Source organism: Pan troglodytes, chromosome 17 (assembly GCF_028858775.2).
Source record: "Pan troglodytes isolate AG18354 chromosome 17, NHGRI_mPanTro3-v2.0_pri, whole genome shotgun sequence".
Taxonomy (NCBI): Eukaryota; Metazoa; Chordata; class Mammalia; order Primates; family Hominidae; genus Pan; species Pan troglodytes.
The window spans coordinates 79,714,550-79,729,351 of record NC_072415.2 but is presented as its reverse complement, the minus strand read 5'-3'; the positions used below and the strand labels follow the sequence as shown (position 1 = coordinate 79,729,351).

The window sequence follows — 14,802 nt, the reverse complement described above, 5'->3', positions numbered from 1 at the left end:
TCCTTTGGTACTTCAAGATATTTCTTCATGTATACATCTCCTTTATAACAGTACAGTTAGACATGGACAAATGGATCATTTAGATTTGACATTGTGAGAAGAGAAGCACTACAAAACATCTTTTGCTTTCCTGAAGCATCTGTGGCAAAGTATAGGGAGAAATAAATATAGCTTTGACCTTTTTCTGGTGTAGTGTGTGTTGAAGACCAAGTGAGAAAAGTGGTGGTTATAATTTGTATTTTTCAAATTTATATGTGGTGTCTATATAAATCAAATAATAAAAGTAAAATGGTACAACACAATGGCAGGCAAAATTGCTACGGTCCATTCAAGACTTTGTGTTGCATCTATTAGTGTCATCTTATTTCTTCTAGAGGGGCTGCTTCCATAATCATTGCCTTTCAGCTTTCCCTGTAGATAATAACCTTTGCTGATTGTATCAGCATTTGTAAATATGTGTTTCATGGAACACAAGTCCCACAGGATATGAATACATGTTAGGTGCAGAAGGAGGCACCTAGGTCACGTGAGTTTGGGAAATGTTGGGTTATACAAAGTTAAACAGATTATTATAGGACTTCTCAACAGCTTTACTAATGTATATTGTGACTATCATACAGGGCTGGTATTTGTTTCCTAGGGCTATCATAACAAAGTACCAACAATTTGTTGGCTTAAAATAACAGTAATATATCATCTCACAGTTCTGGAGGCTAGAAGTTTGTAATCAGAGTACTGGCAGGGCCATCCCCTCTCTGGCTGCTCAACGGAAGAATCCTTTCTTGCTTTTTCTAGCTTCTGGTATTAATGGGCAATGCCTGATGTTCCTTGGCTTGTGGACGCATCATCACTCCAGCCACATGGCCATCTTCTTGTGCATCTTCACATCATCTTCACTTGTCCATATCTATCTCTGAGTCCAAACCTTCCCACTTTACAGTGACATATTAGATGTCACTGGATTATGGGCAACCCTAATTACCTCATTTTAACTTGATTGCCTTTACAAAGAAACTATTTCCAAATAAATCCACATTCTAAGTTATGGAGGGTTTGGATTTCAACATATCTTCTTGGAAGGGACACAATTGTGATACAGTGTTAAGTTCAACAGATTGATTCCCTCACTGCAGAGAGCAGGTCGTCATCATTGTCAGAGTAGCATTTCCAGGAACTCACTTTGGGCAAGACTAGAGCATATGAATGGCGTTTTAGAAACTCAGACGTGAGTGTGCTTGTTTTTTTTTTCCTGATGCAAAAGTTGGTTTTGTTCAGGGTCATCCCATAGATAAAATTATTGCCCTGGAAAACTCTTTTGTTTGGTTATAAAGAATATGTATATAAGTGAATATGGTTTACCCCAGATCCTTAGTAAGATATTGGGGGAAAATCCTCAAAACAGAGAGAGGCCTATTGTTACTGTGGCCATTGTTTTGTCATTAACTGGTTATTTCCCACGAGTAAGGTGCTGCTAATATTGGCTTTAATCATTGATGGACATCAAGAGTTTCAGACTTGCCTGATTGAGAAAGCTAATTTAGAGGAATAAAAAATAATCATAAAAAGGAAAGTGTAAGCTACTTTGATTAGAATTAATCTCACCTCTACCACAGTTCTTTCCTTTTGTTTTTATTTCGGCATATGTTTTATTATACCTGAGATGGTAGATTGTATCATTTTTTATATCAGCTTTTCACTTCCTTTCCATATGTCATACATTCTAACTGCTATTGTGGCCTCATAGATGGGGTGTACTGTGCTTCTTAACTTTGGGCTTGGCAATAGGATTTGCCTTGACCAATGGAATGTTAGTGGACATGAAATATTCAAAGGCTCAAATTGTGTTGCAAATCTGGGCATACTGTCATGCATTACTGTTATCTTTTGTTTTGAGAAGTGTGCTTTGGGAAGTTGCAAGTGTAAGGAGGTTGAGAGACAGATGAAATAGACACTGGCATTGTCTGCAGCTTGGAGCCAGTCTCAGCACAACCCAGTCTAACTCAGCCCAACTTTAGCCTTTTTACCTATGCCTGAACAACGAAGATCTGCTTATAGGTCTGTACTACTGAGATTTTTGTTGACTGGTAACACAACATTATTTTACAAAACCTTAATTGATACACTTTGTTTATGTTTGTCTCCTTTACTACTTTGTGAGCCTCTAAGCATTTTGTTCAATTTTACATTTCTTGTTTAGTTCTTACATATCATAGGTCCTCACAATGTTTGATGAGTCCGGAATGAATGAATGACATTCAAGGGTGTCTGAGTTGAATGTAGGAAGCATGTTTACCATGGCAACCAGGTAATAATTTAGAAACAACACTAGCATATTGCTTTGGTTCTAAGACAAGTTATACAGGTCTTTAGGCTAAAAGAAGAAATGTATGTAGCCCACTCATAAGCAGAGACACTGGGTCCCAGAGAAAGGCAAACCCTTCAATCTGACTCTGAATAAACCAGATGGCAAAGTCTGAGGTTCCATTACTTTTGTTCCAGATGGAGATCTCTTGCATCAGTAGCAAATTGGACCTATCCTTTGTGTCCATTTCCAACTGCATTTGCAGGAATTTCCTACAAGTGAATTGCTTCTTGGTTACGACGTTAACTTTTGCTATTCATGATGAATAAGCAACATTTGTTTTCCACGATTGCTACTATGTGTTGTGAATCCTTTATAAATAACTGTAATGCCATATATTAATATTTTTTATGGTCAGTATAGGCTATCTTAAATACTACTGAAAGACCTGGAGATCCTGGAAATTTTAAGAATTTAAACTTTGAAATGTCTACCAAGTATGCACTTTCCTGTGGCAGTGTCATCTGAAATCAGAACACATTTTCCTCTGTGTGTGTGTGTGTGTCTGTTTATGCACATGTGCATGTGAACTTGTGTTCATGTAACTTTCCCCATACCATGTGGGATTCTGGGTCGATATGAAAACAAGCTGACAGCAGTAGATAAAGATGATTACAGCAAAGGATTTAATCAATAACCACTTTTATCTCAGCAACACACATTATCTTTCACCTTTAAAAATTATTTGTATAAATGTCTCTTCTTAGCTAGTCTCAGGCTGTCTGAAGAGGCAGGAAAACACAAGAAGAGAAGTAGCATTTTTGAATGTCAAAAAAATGCTGTGGTAAAGACTAAGCGGTGTGACTTGATACTGATAGAATACTACAAGATCACCACAAACCATGTTAATGTAATTAATTACAGTAATTCTGCACACATATCTCTTAGTAGAAAAAGTTCAAACTATCCAAGCACATTATTGGCAAAATAATAAAATCATGTTCCTGATGAAGATTCAGCTATATAATTTAATACTAAAATGTCTTAATAAACAATCTATCGTGCTAATTCTTTGATAAAAGATTATTCAATCTATATATATTAGTGACTTCAACCACGTATTAGGAAGTTAATGATTTTATTTTAAAAGGTGTTATGCTTGAAGAGTCTGGAAGAGTGATTGAGAGTCAGTGAAATGACAGCTTTAAAAGTCAATGTTATTTTTAAAGACTTTAGTTAGCTAAAATGCTTTCCCTACACATTTGAGTAAAATAAGTGAGTATATTGTCTAAGAAATAGCTATCTACTCCAAGGACTGGGTGGGAGGGTCCAAGTTGACAGATGAGATATCTTAGTCTTTACCATGAGGTTTTATAGCCTACTGGTAATTTTTTGAGAGAGCATTCTAAATTGGAATTATCATAAGTATGGGGGAAGCCTGTTGATTAGAAAGTGAGAACACTGGGGTATACACCTAAGAAATTGTGCTAATCTCTGTGTGTGTATAGTTGTCTCTGTGTATACACACTAGATTATTGAGCTAGCAAGAGTAGAGTCTGAAATCTTGATATTGCCTCAATGTTTATTCCTTTTATTATTCTCCTAACGTGTTGATGCAAATTTTAAAAAGTTCTAGCTGGCTCTGAATGGGCCAAGAGGAACACAGAAAAGGGATATCATCAAAAGTTATGGAAGTTCTTTAAAGAGGGGGGTGCAGACTTGACGAACCCTGAGCAATGGCTGTATCCGTGGCCTTGGCAGTCAAATAAGGAACTTCCTTCAAGGGGAAGGAGATTCCCAGGGACAGGAAATCCTCCCCATCCAGGAATTTTCTTTTAATGCTAAACATTGAAGAGTCTTAGTGAGTACGTGTCTGTCTCCCAGCATGTGTACTAAAGTTGCAAATTTCCTTATAGGATATCATGTATCTTTGTGGGCCATTTAAATAAACCCAGTATTACCTTTTCCAGCTAAATTACTCATAGATTTGTTAACTATATTTTTAAAGCACATATATCCTTTTGTTTGAAGTTAGGATTATTAAACATAATTAATCTAAGAAAAGCATTTATAGCATTGGTGATACAATTTTAGGTCCACTGTAAAGTATACGCAGGAATTATTTTTTCTCTTCTTTATTTTGACTTGTGTGTGTATGTGTGTTGTGTGTGTGTGTGTGTGTGTGTGTTTTAAAGTCACCTTCTGCTTTTTATGTAGCTTTGGCATTTTATTCTGTTTGTCCTATTCTAAAATAAATCTATATTAAAAATTTCTCTTTATATTCTAGACAATTACTTTGACCTTATTATCAAATTAGAAATAAAATTACGATAAACCAAAGAAGTACATTATACATTTGGATGGAAACCATATATATCTCCAAATCTTCAAAGTAAAAAGCATACAGTCCATGCTACAAGAGGCACAGTATTTCTATTTACAAGCTTAATTTATTCACTTTTTTCATATTTGCTTTATGTAGTACTTGACAAATTTTTATCAGTAAGAGGTGTTTCCTTTTCTTAAACTGTGAATGGAGAGCATACATTTTAAACAGCATGATTATGGACCCTGTGCTTAGCACTGCTCTCAGAAAACAAATCAGAGATGAAATTTGAGAGAGTGTGGGAGAGGAACTGGAATATAAACCAGAAGCTAGATAAAGAGCTACAGAAATGCTTTTGTGACTTTCTAAAAACTCAAATGGAAGCAATATTTGGAACTTATTATATATGTTCATGATCCATGAGCAGAAAAAAACTTTTTTCATTTTAGCAACAAATAAAAAATAGTGCTACAATGGGCCATGAGCTAGCAATGGCTGTTGACAGTATTGTTATTAGTAATAATGAGAATATAATCATCATGTGCTATCATGTGCTCTTTTACCTATGCTATTTAGTTTATGACCCACAGATAATTCAAGAATTGCTTTCTTTTTTCTTTTTTTGAGATATGGCCTCACTCTGTCACCCAGGCTGGACTACAGTGGCCCAATCTTGGCTCACTGCAACCTCCGCCTCCCAGACTCAAGTGATCCTCCCACCTCAGCCTCCCAAGTAGCTGGAACTATAGGCACACGCCACCACAGCCCGCTAATTTTTGTAATTTGTAGAGACAGGGTTTCACCATGTTGTGCAAGCTGTTCTTGAACTTCTGAGCTCAAGCAATCCACCCACCACTGCCTCCTAAAATGCTGGGATTACAGGTGTGAGCCACCACACCCGGCCCAGAATTTCTTCTTAATAAATAATGTCAAGTTTCCTCAATATCCTTCAACCTTTCAAAACACCGATCATCAAAACTTAGCAACACTAAAAAGTTTCTATTTTCACACTATTCAATCATCTGGTGGTGGTGATCATATTTTTATAAATGAGCTCACAATCAATGAATATTGACGGGCTGAATAATATTACTCCAATTCTGTTATTTAGAGTTGCTAGTCAAGAATATGCAGCATAAATTGTTATGAGACATTAGAAACGCTTGTTAAACTAGAGAACAGTGTAGTAAGTCAACACCATTAGAAACAAAAACCTCAGTTTTGTGAAACCCTGAGATTTTACTCACTACTTTCCTCCTTGTAATATTAGCCAAATGTCCTAAAAGCTACCGATAACCTGATAAGCCAAATCTGTTAATATAGACTCTAAATCTATAATAAGTCTCCAAGAAGAAACTGGAGGGATGCTAGCCATTCAAAAGCCTTCTGAAGAACAAGTTAACCTATTAGTTATTAGGATAAAAGGCAATGCCACAGACAAGAAGCCAGGAGACCTGGGTTGTACCTTAGCATTTTCTCCAGTTGTTACACCATTGTGGGAAAGTTCCTTAATAACTTGAACTGTTCAGTTTATTTTATATATATGTTTCTGAGACAGGGTCTTACTCTGTTGTCCAGGCTGGAGTGCAGTGGCATGATCTTGGCTCATTGCAACCTCTGCCTCCCAGGTTCAAGCAATTCTCGTGCTCCAGCCTCCCAAGAAGCTGGGACTACAGGCGCGGGCCACCACACCCAGCTAATTTTTGTATTTTTAGTAGAGATGAGGTTTTACCATGTTGCCCAGGCTGGCCTCGAACTCCTAGCCTCAAGGGATGGGTCACCCTCGGGCTCCCAAAATGCAGGGATTACAGGTTTGCGCCACTGCACTCGGCCTCTTTGATTTAAAAAATATGATTGGTCTGAAACATTTCTGAGATCCTTTCCAGTTTCAAAGTTCTACAATTACAAGGGTATTCTGAAGTGATGGAAGGCAATCTCACACCTACCATTCTGTTCCCGCTGCACTCCTGCGGCCAGAAGGTCGGGCTCCCCAAGGCTGATGTCATTGAGCCTCGTCCCCAGACACTCCATGCAGAGGTGCTTGCACCACTCCTCGGCCTCCAGCTCTGAAAGTAACCACAACATCACCAGTCAAGCAATGCTCCCTAGGAATGATGCAAGAATAATATTCCCTTAACCGTTTTCCCAGGTAACTGGCAAGAGTTAAGAACCTGCCTTTAAAAAAAACAAAAAACTGTATTTAGGAAGTGAAAATAAGTCCCAAAAATTATTTCCTACTCTTTGACATTATATTTTTAAGTGGTTTATCTTATTTGTAGTACTTTACCTTATTTACAAATAATAGTCTGAGAATATTTGTTTCCTATATAGCATAGTTTAGATTGATTTTATTTGGGGAGGAAAATTTACTTTTAAAATAATAAATTAGCCATCATGCTTTACATTTTATATACATATATACACACACACACATATAATATATATATACACATATATATACTTCAAAACATGCTTTGCATAATAAATACATTTAATTTTATGTCAATGTAAATTAAGTAAGTAAATATAAAATAGAAAATAAATATATAAGTGAATAGTTGAAAAAATGTCAGGTTAGATTAAACAAATGAACGTTTTCCTGAAAGTGACTTAGATTTGTATGAGTTGAAGACCTGATCCCCAAGTCATTCTGAATTGTAATGGATAATAAATCAGCTCTAGAATGTGATCATTTTTCTTTGTAAACAATACAAATTAGGCTATTCTTATTTTTTAAAAAAATTGGGGTAGAATTTAAAAGTATCTCTTCTCTTTGGAAAATTCCAATTACCTAAGACGTTGATTAGATCATTGCTTTTTTTTTCTATGATTACCTCCCAATTTCTTCATAATCACATTTTCCTCTTGCTTAAAACATTAGAATGTGTTACATCAACACAAAATCCTGTCATATCTAAAGTTTTCACAGGCTTTCATAAACATAAGTGAATTTGACTTTCGTGTAAGCCCTGGGCGAGTGAGGTAGCCAAGGGTTAGGATCATATCTGTGCCTCAAATCATTGGTCAGCATCAAAACAGAATTGGAAATCAACCAAGTCTTCCAGCTATTTTACTACGCAGAAATTTGAAAAGGTGTCTCAGGTTTAATATTTTAGGCCAAGCTCCAATATCACTGTACAGAAATTGGATAAGAACTTTCCGTTGACGTCTGCCCAGAGAAGTTTCTGACTTTTCCATACAGCATAAATCTGTAGTAATATGGATTCTCTGTAAATCTCTTGTTGCTCTCTGTGGATGACACCTCACCCTTTGTCTTGGCATTTTAAATGCCCCATGAAAAGTTATCTGTGACAGGTTTTCTTGACTTTTGGGATCTGAATACCAACACTGGGCTCTCCTTGATGGTCAACACCATCAAATTTGGGTAATGTTTTCTTTCTGAGCTTAGTCATGCTGCAGCAAAAATAAGTTTCATCAATGAGATGTGAAGACAAATTTATCATTTATTTTTACTTTTCTCAAGTCCATGACATACTTTTAAAAATAACAAAAGAAAGAACATGCAGTTCCCCATGGGATCCTGTTCTAATAAAAATAATAGTTCCAATGTTCCTATCATGAGAAGCACTTTTATTTACGAAAGTACAGTTTGCATGTGTCAGGGACCATCCCCTCACTGATGTAAGGCATATTATCAAACTATGTCAAGGATCAGGAAGATTTTCAAGAGGGCCTGGTTCCCTCACTTGAGTGGAGTCAGAGGCCTGGGATTAGCTGCTCAGGCATTTCCTTAGGAACCCAGAAAATAATCCTTTCCAACCACAAGGCTACCAATATAATAAATGCGCCATTTGTGGGGGCTATGGCTTACTAAAAATAACAAAAACAAAAAACAAAAAACAAAACTTTTTTCTTTTAGGAAGTAAATGCCAGACTTCATAGAAAAAATTTATAGGAGCAACAAAAGCATATATTGAACGTACTTTTATTAGATATATAAGTATTTATAAAATGTATACAAGATTTAAAATATTTTCTAACAGTCAACCAAAATATTATAGGTTAAACCAATTTACATGCTATGTATCAAGAAATGTTTGAAATTTCTGTCAAGGGAGACACTATGATTATTGTTTTTCTGTTTTTCTTTTTTATTTTTTTATTATTATACTTTAAGTTTTAGGGTACATGTGCACAACGTGCAGGTTTGTTACATATGTATACATGTGCCATGTTGGTATGCTGCACCCATTAATTCATCATTTAACATTAGGTATGTTTTTCTTTTAAATTTTTAATGTTTTAAATTTTTCAGAAGACTCCACGATGTAAAAATAATGTAAAGTCACACGCAATTAAAATCTTTTTTGCATTATTCTTTGTAATAATATTTCCAGTTCTCTACAGATAAGGATGAAAATATCTAATGTGCTATTTGGGAGTAAAAATTAGAACGTTAAATATGTCAAAGCACCTTGGTGCCAATATTCTCTTTAAGCAGTAAGTCGGTGCATGCCCAGACATTTAAGAAATATATAATTCACTCCTTCTTTGTGTTAAGTCTTTTGTCCCAGGGTTTAATGAGACGAAGAAAGCAATCATACAGTAAAAGGCTTCTATGAAACTGGAGTGGACTCTTTCAAGCAGAACTAAATGCAGAATTTCTGTTAAGTGCTGGAACAAAGAAGTCTCCCATCACAGCAATGAGAGGTATTCATGGGCTCCTACCAGCAGATAAAGATGTCTTTTGCAGACAGTGCTTCAGCATTTTAGTAGTGTAGTAGCATATAAGAATAGGAATAGCAAGAATAATAGAAGTAGAGTACATACTGTCACACTAAAGTCTGAACTGTAAACTATTTCAAAGAGAGAGAGGAAGAGAGATTCTTACAATTCAGGGCTCATTCCTTTAACAAATATTTATTGTGAACTCTCCATATGCCAGGCACTGTGCTAGGAGGTTATATGAAAAACACACCATTTCTGCTCTCAATAATCATAGAGTCTACTGGGATGGGCAGGTGGGTTTAGTATATGGTGCTCTGGAAGGCTGTTAGCCTAGCTAGGCAGAAACTGAGGAACTATGCCAAAGGCTCAGCAGAGTGAAAGTATCAGGGCAAGCAGAGAGAAAATGATGATGTGTATGTTAGTGAGTGTGTGTGTATATCAGTGTGTGTGAGTATGTGGGTGTGAGTGTGCATAGCACTGTATGTATAATGTGTGGGTGTGTGTGCACACAGCAGTTTTGATGAGTGTGTGTGAGTGTGCATTTGTAGTCATATTTTGTGAGTGTATGAGTGTGTGTTGGAGGTGTCTGGGAGGAGTGAGGGAGATGCCTGGGGTGGAGAGGGAAAGACATTTGCAGGGTAGCAAGAGTGACATCCTGTAACAGCTGGAGATAGCTCTGAGTTCATGTAGAAAAATGTGAGAGACAGTATCAGTTCATTCTTTTCATGATTTTCTAGTATTTGGCTCAATAAGATCAGTCCTAAAACTTCACCTCAGAAGTATTAACCTTTGTAGTCTGTATACTTGGAGCTAACAGTTTTGCTGCACATAAGCTGAATTTCTTTGACTTTTAGACAAAGCTTTGGTTTTATAAATCTGTTTTTGACAGTCACCACCTTTCAAATATTACAACTATGCTTTTTAATTCTTCTTTCTTAGGCAAGCTCTATGTATTGAAGTCTTTTAATCTTTTATTGCATGTTAATTTTTTTCTATCACTATTTAATTGGTGTTTTTCTCTAAATTATCTTTCACCTTTCATTTTTATATTTTTTTACAGAACAGAGATTCAATACAAATGCAATAATCTGAACCCACCCACTGCATTTTAAAATGTTTATTTTCCCATAGACCGAGTGCCTTTTGTAATTTGCTTTATCTTTCAAACTTTTCAGTCTACACATACTGTGTAAATAATTAAATTTCATTATGGGAGAATAAAGACATTAAAGGGTTCTATAAAGTTTTTTATTTTTCTCTTCATGATGAAGTGCTTTTTCATTAAGATGCCTTTTTCAGATAGCTTGCAGCTATGTTCAAATTTTTAATTGAGTAAATAACTTTTTCTCTGGACTAGAAACACAAATAATGTTTTCATTATATAGAGGATTAGTTAAATGAAGAAATTTGGTAATTTCCAAAAGGAAAATTGAAAGTCATTTGGGAATAATACGACAAATGGAGACTAGAGATTAAATTAAATGGTGAATTATGTGACAAATGGGTTGACTGACTGCAGAGAAAATGATGGGAGTCCAAAGCCAATTCAGTCAAAGATGGTGGCTCCTCCCTGTGTTTCAGTGTCTTTCCATTTCTCCACAGAATTCTGGGGAAAGTATGGTGTCTTACAATACAGTGACATGGGACTGATGCAGTGCTATTTTTAATTCTTATTCGAAGGGGATCAGAGAAGAGGTATTTAAATAGAAGGGCTTTAATAAATGCCTATTGACTAAGTAATTAGATTCAAGCTTTATTGCTTTTACTAAATTTAGCCCTTAAGATAATGACATTAAAGTTAAATGATCCAAAATGAGCTATATTTGAAAACAGAGTGAAAAAGTTTTCATCATATATATATATACACAGAAAATATGCTATCAGCCCAAAATTACGTAGCAGAATTAAAAATAGCACTGCATCAGTTTCATGTTATTTTATCAGAAGATGCAAGTAAGACTTTTTTGTGTGAAAAGAATAAATCATTGTATCTAGTTCCCACTGGAGTTAGCTTTTATTAATAATCTTTGGAAAATGTAGACAAAATAATCCTGTTTTGTCTTCAGCATAAGCAGAAATTCTTAATTCTATCTAATTCTTATGTTCTGTGCAGATTTGCTATGATTTGATGATAAAGGTTGTTTTCATATTTATTAACGTCTTAAATACATGCTTTGCTGTGAAGTGAAGAAAAATGTTTCCCTTACAGGCTATTGCTTAGAGAATATAAAACTCTCCCTTATTGTCATTTTAAATTTATAGAACTATTAAAATATAAGACATTTTGATGATGCTTTCATTCTTGAAAACTGGCGTGACTTTCTACTTAACTGGCCTTGCTGATGTTTTATGGACTTTTGTTTCCCCACCTTCCCCACCCACCCCGCCCTTTTTTTTTAATAGTGGGAAGACAAGAAACCAGTTAAAACATAAACACTGCCGGGCGCAGTGGCTCACGTCTGTAATCCCAGCACTTTGGGAGGCTGAGGTGGGCGGATCACTTGAGATCAGGAGTTTGAGACCAGCCCGGCCAACATGGCGAAACCCCGTCTCTACTAAAAATACAAAATTAGCCGGGCGTGGTGGCGCACGCCTGTAATCCCAGCTACTCGGGAGTCTGAGGCAGGAGAATCGCTTGAACACAGGAGGCGGAGCTTGCGGTGAGCTGAGATCGCGCCATTGCACTCCAGCCTGGGCAACAAGAGCAAAACTCCATCAAAACAAAACAAACAAACTAACAAACAAAACCACCTAAATGCTTGTTTCAGCAAAGATCAAAAGCATGGATCTCTGGTTAGCCTACAGGAACAAGCTTTTTCTGTTGAAGTCAGATTTGTAGAGTTGACCAGTGTAGAGATGGGGGTACGATTAGTTTTCTAAGTTGGAAGTGCATTTATTTCCTTTCTGTGGAGTTCCCCTCATTTCCTCCCTTCCACAAAGTTCACTGATACCTAATAGTCCTTTAAAATGTGGTTCAAATATGGCCTTCTTAGTTTAGCTCTTCAGACCCATGTTTAGATGTGACACCTTTCCTCTACATTTCCATAACAGTGTAGAGAATTTTATCATAGCCCCTAAATATCAGATGAGATTGGGTGCATTCAGGGTGATATGGCCGTAGACGCCCCTACGTATCAATGAGCGATTGTTCTGCCTTTCCCAGTCAACTTTAAGAAATTGGAGTGCAGGAAACTTACTTGATCTAGTCACCCTTTACCCTAGAACTGCACCTGGATATGGAAACGAATACATAAATATGGAACAATTAGGTCTATATCATTTGCAGTTTATTCCCAGAAATTCAAAACAAATTCTAAAGCCAAATGCAAATAATTTGGTGAGTAGTCTCTTGGAGGATATTTTGAGGTCTCTATTGTCTCCATTTAAGTAGAGTTTATAAGTCTTGCTTAGCTAGGTAAAATAGATCTTTAGAAAAAGAAACAGAGCACTACCTGACATGGTTCCCTACTGAACTTAATGATAAAATATCATCTATTCAAAAAAGGTTTCTTATTTTATTGGCTATTGTTTCTTTCAACCTCATTAGGAATATTTATGCAACCCAAAGGTTTTGCATAAACTCTTCTAATTTTATTTGTGATCAGCACTTGATTAAATTTTTATTTTCTATATAGATATGACAGTGGAATCTTAGAAAAAGTCAACTTAGAGCCAAGGAAATGTGTTACCACCTAAATGCATCTTTGATGAAGATAATCATGACTTGTTTTCCTTGATTTAACAGCAGGCTGATACATCAACTTTCTGGACTCAATACAGAAAACCTTATTCTGCTACTTCTTTTATGAATTGAAGGAGTGAGATTAGGCTTTCAAACATGGCCAAAGAGAAAATTGCCCCTACCTATTTTCCAAAGTAACAAATGACAAATAGCTGCAATTGATAGAACAATCAAATGTGCTGCTTTTTTGCCTGACAAGAATTCATTGTAAAATTCTTTAATACGGAGGTTAGTGAATGACACAAGAGCTTAAAACAATCCAGAGAAAACAAGAAAGAACAGAAATGGACACCAGTAAATGATCTGAAAAGAATGGTGTAGTGTGTGTGTATGTGTGTGTGTGTGTGCGCGTGTGTGTGTGTTGGGGGAGGGAGGCAAAGATGGTAATTGGATATTTTTAAAAAATCACGAGCTTAAAAAGGATCCTTTCTGACAACTTGGAAGCTCACCTTGAGAATGAGTGCATTTCTGTGATGGAAAGCCAGCATTGGGGGAGAATTCTTAATAGATGCCAATAGCAAATTTGATGCACAGGCCGGGCACGGTGGCTCATGCCCATAATCACAGCACTTTGGGAGGCCGGGGTGGGAGGATCATGAGGTCAAGAGATTGAGACCATCCTAGCCAACATGGTGAAACCCTGTCTCTACTAAAAACACAAAAATTAGCTGGGCATGGTGGCATGTGCCTGTAATCCCAGCTACTTGGGAGGCTGAGGCAGGAGAATCACTTGAACCTGGGAGGCAGAGGTTGCAGTGAGCCAAGATCATGCCACTGTACTCCAGCCTGGTGACAGAGTGAGACTCTGACTCAAAAAAAAAAAAAAAAAAATTGGTGCACAAGTTTTTTAGGTTTCTCAAGAATACAATAATCAAGCAGACAACTTTTTGAGGAAGAGGTGCTATCAAGACCCTTTATCTTAGTCATACTTTCCTAAGACCCCAAAAACAATTGCTTTCTGTGCAACTCTTCTGAGGTGGTTGGCAGTTGAGAGAGAAACAGACAGGAAGAGCTGTGTGCAGGAATATGAAAACATAGCCAACAATATGGGTATCTAAACTGGAAGTCTGAAATCATACAGAGCTCTAAAACTGTTTGTACCAAATCTGTTACAACAACATTTTGACGTTAGTCCCTATTGAACGTGGAACTGAATTTGGCCAAACGACAGCAACAAATCTGAAAGTGTATTTATTCCAGAGCCTCCTGAAAGGAAGGAAAATCAAATTGATAACAATAAATAAATAAATAAATATGTTGAAAAAAATCAAATTGATAACAGCTTGATTTTCTTCCGAGGAGGACCAGCGTTGGACTTTTGTCCTTCGGAACTATAAGATAATAAATTTGTGGTGCTTTCTGCTACTGTGTGTGGCAATTTGTTATGTCAGTAGTAAAACACCAAAACAAATATAAAGGCCAAATATTTTATTCCTTTCTAATAGGAAAGCTTCCAAGCGCGCTAATTAATGGGATGTGATCTATGAAAACAATGAGAAATATATATAAGGAATATGGTGTGATTAAATCTACTTGAAGCTTAACAAATTAAATAGGAATTTCCAGATTATTAACATGAAGGGGAAAAAAAAATCTCAAGGCAGAGAATGCTGATCTGCCAAAAGCCAACCGAGAACAAGAGCAGGAGGGTCAGAGCGGGGGTGCGGGAAGGGGTCTGAGGGAGAGTTGGAGCAACCACCAGAAAGATTAGATCCACCAGTAACCTGAAAGTACTGAAAATGT

General features: G+C 36.5%; 1 protein-coding gene across 2 annotated transcripts in view; it reads right to left on the bottom strand.

Moving 5' to 3' along the window:
- The window catches only part of DOK6 (docking protein 6), a 441,226-nt gene that overhangs the window by 164,263 nt on the left and 262,161 nt on the right, over positions 1–14,802 (bottom strand). For both annotated transcript variants that reach the window (XM_512169.8, XM_024350936.3), the window contains exon 4: positions 6,575–6,694. In XM_512169.8, the coding sequence (XP_512169.2) occupies positions 6,575–6,694 (120 nt within the window). The remainder of the gene's footprint in view (positions 1–6,574; positions 6,695–14,802) is intronic.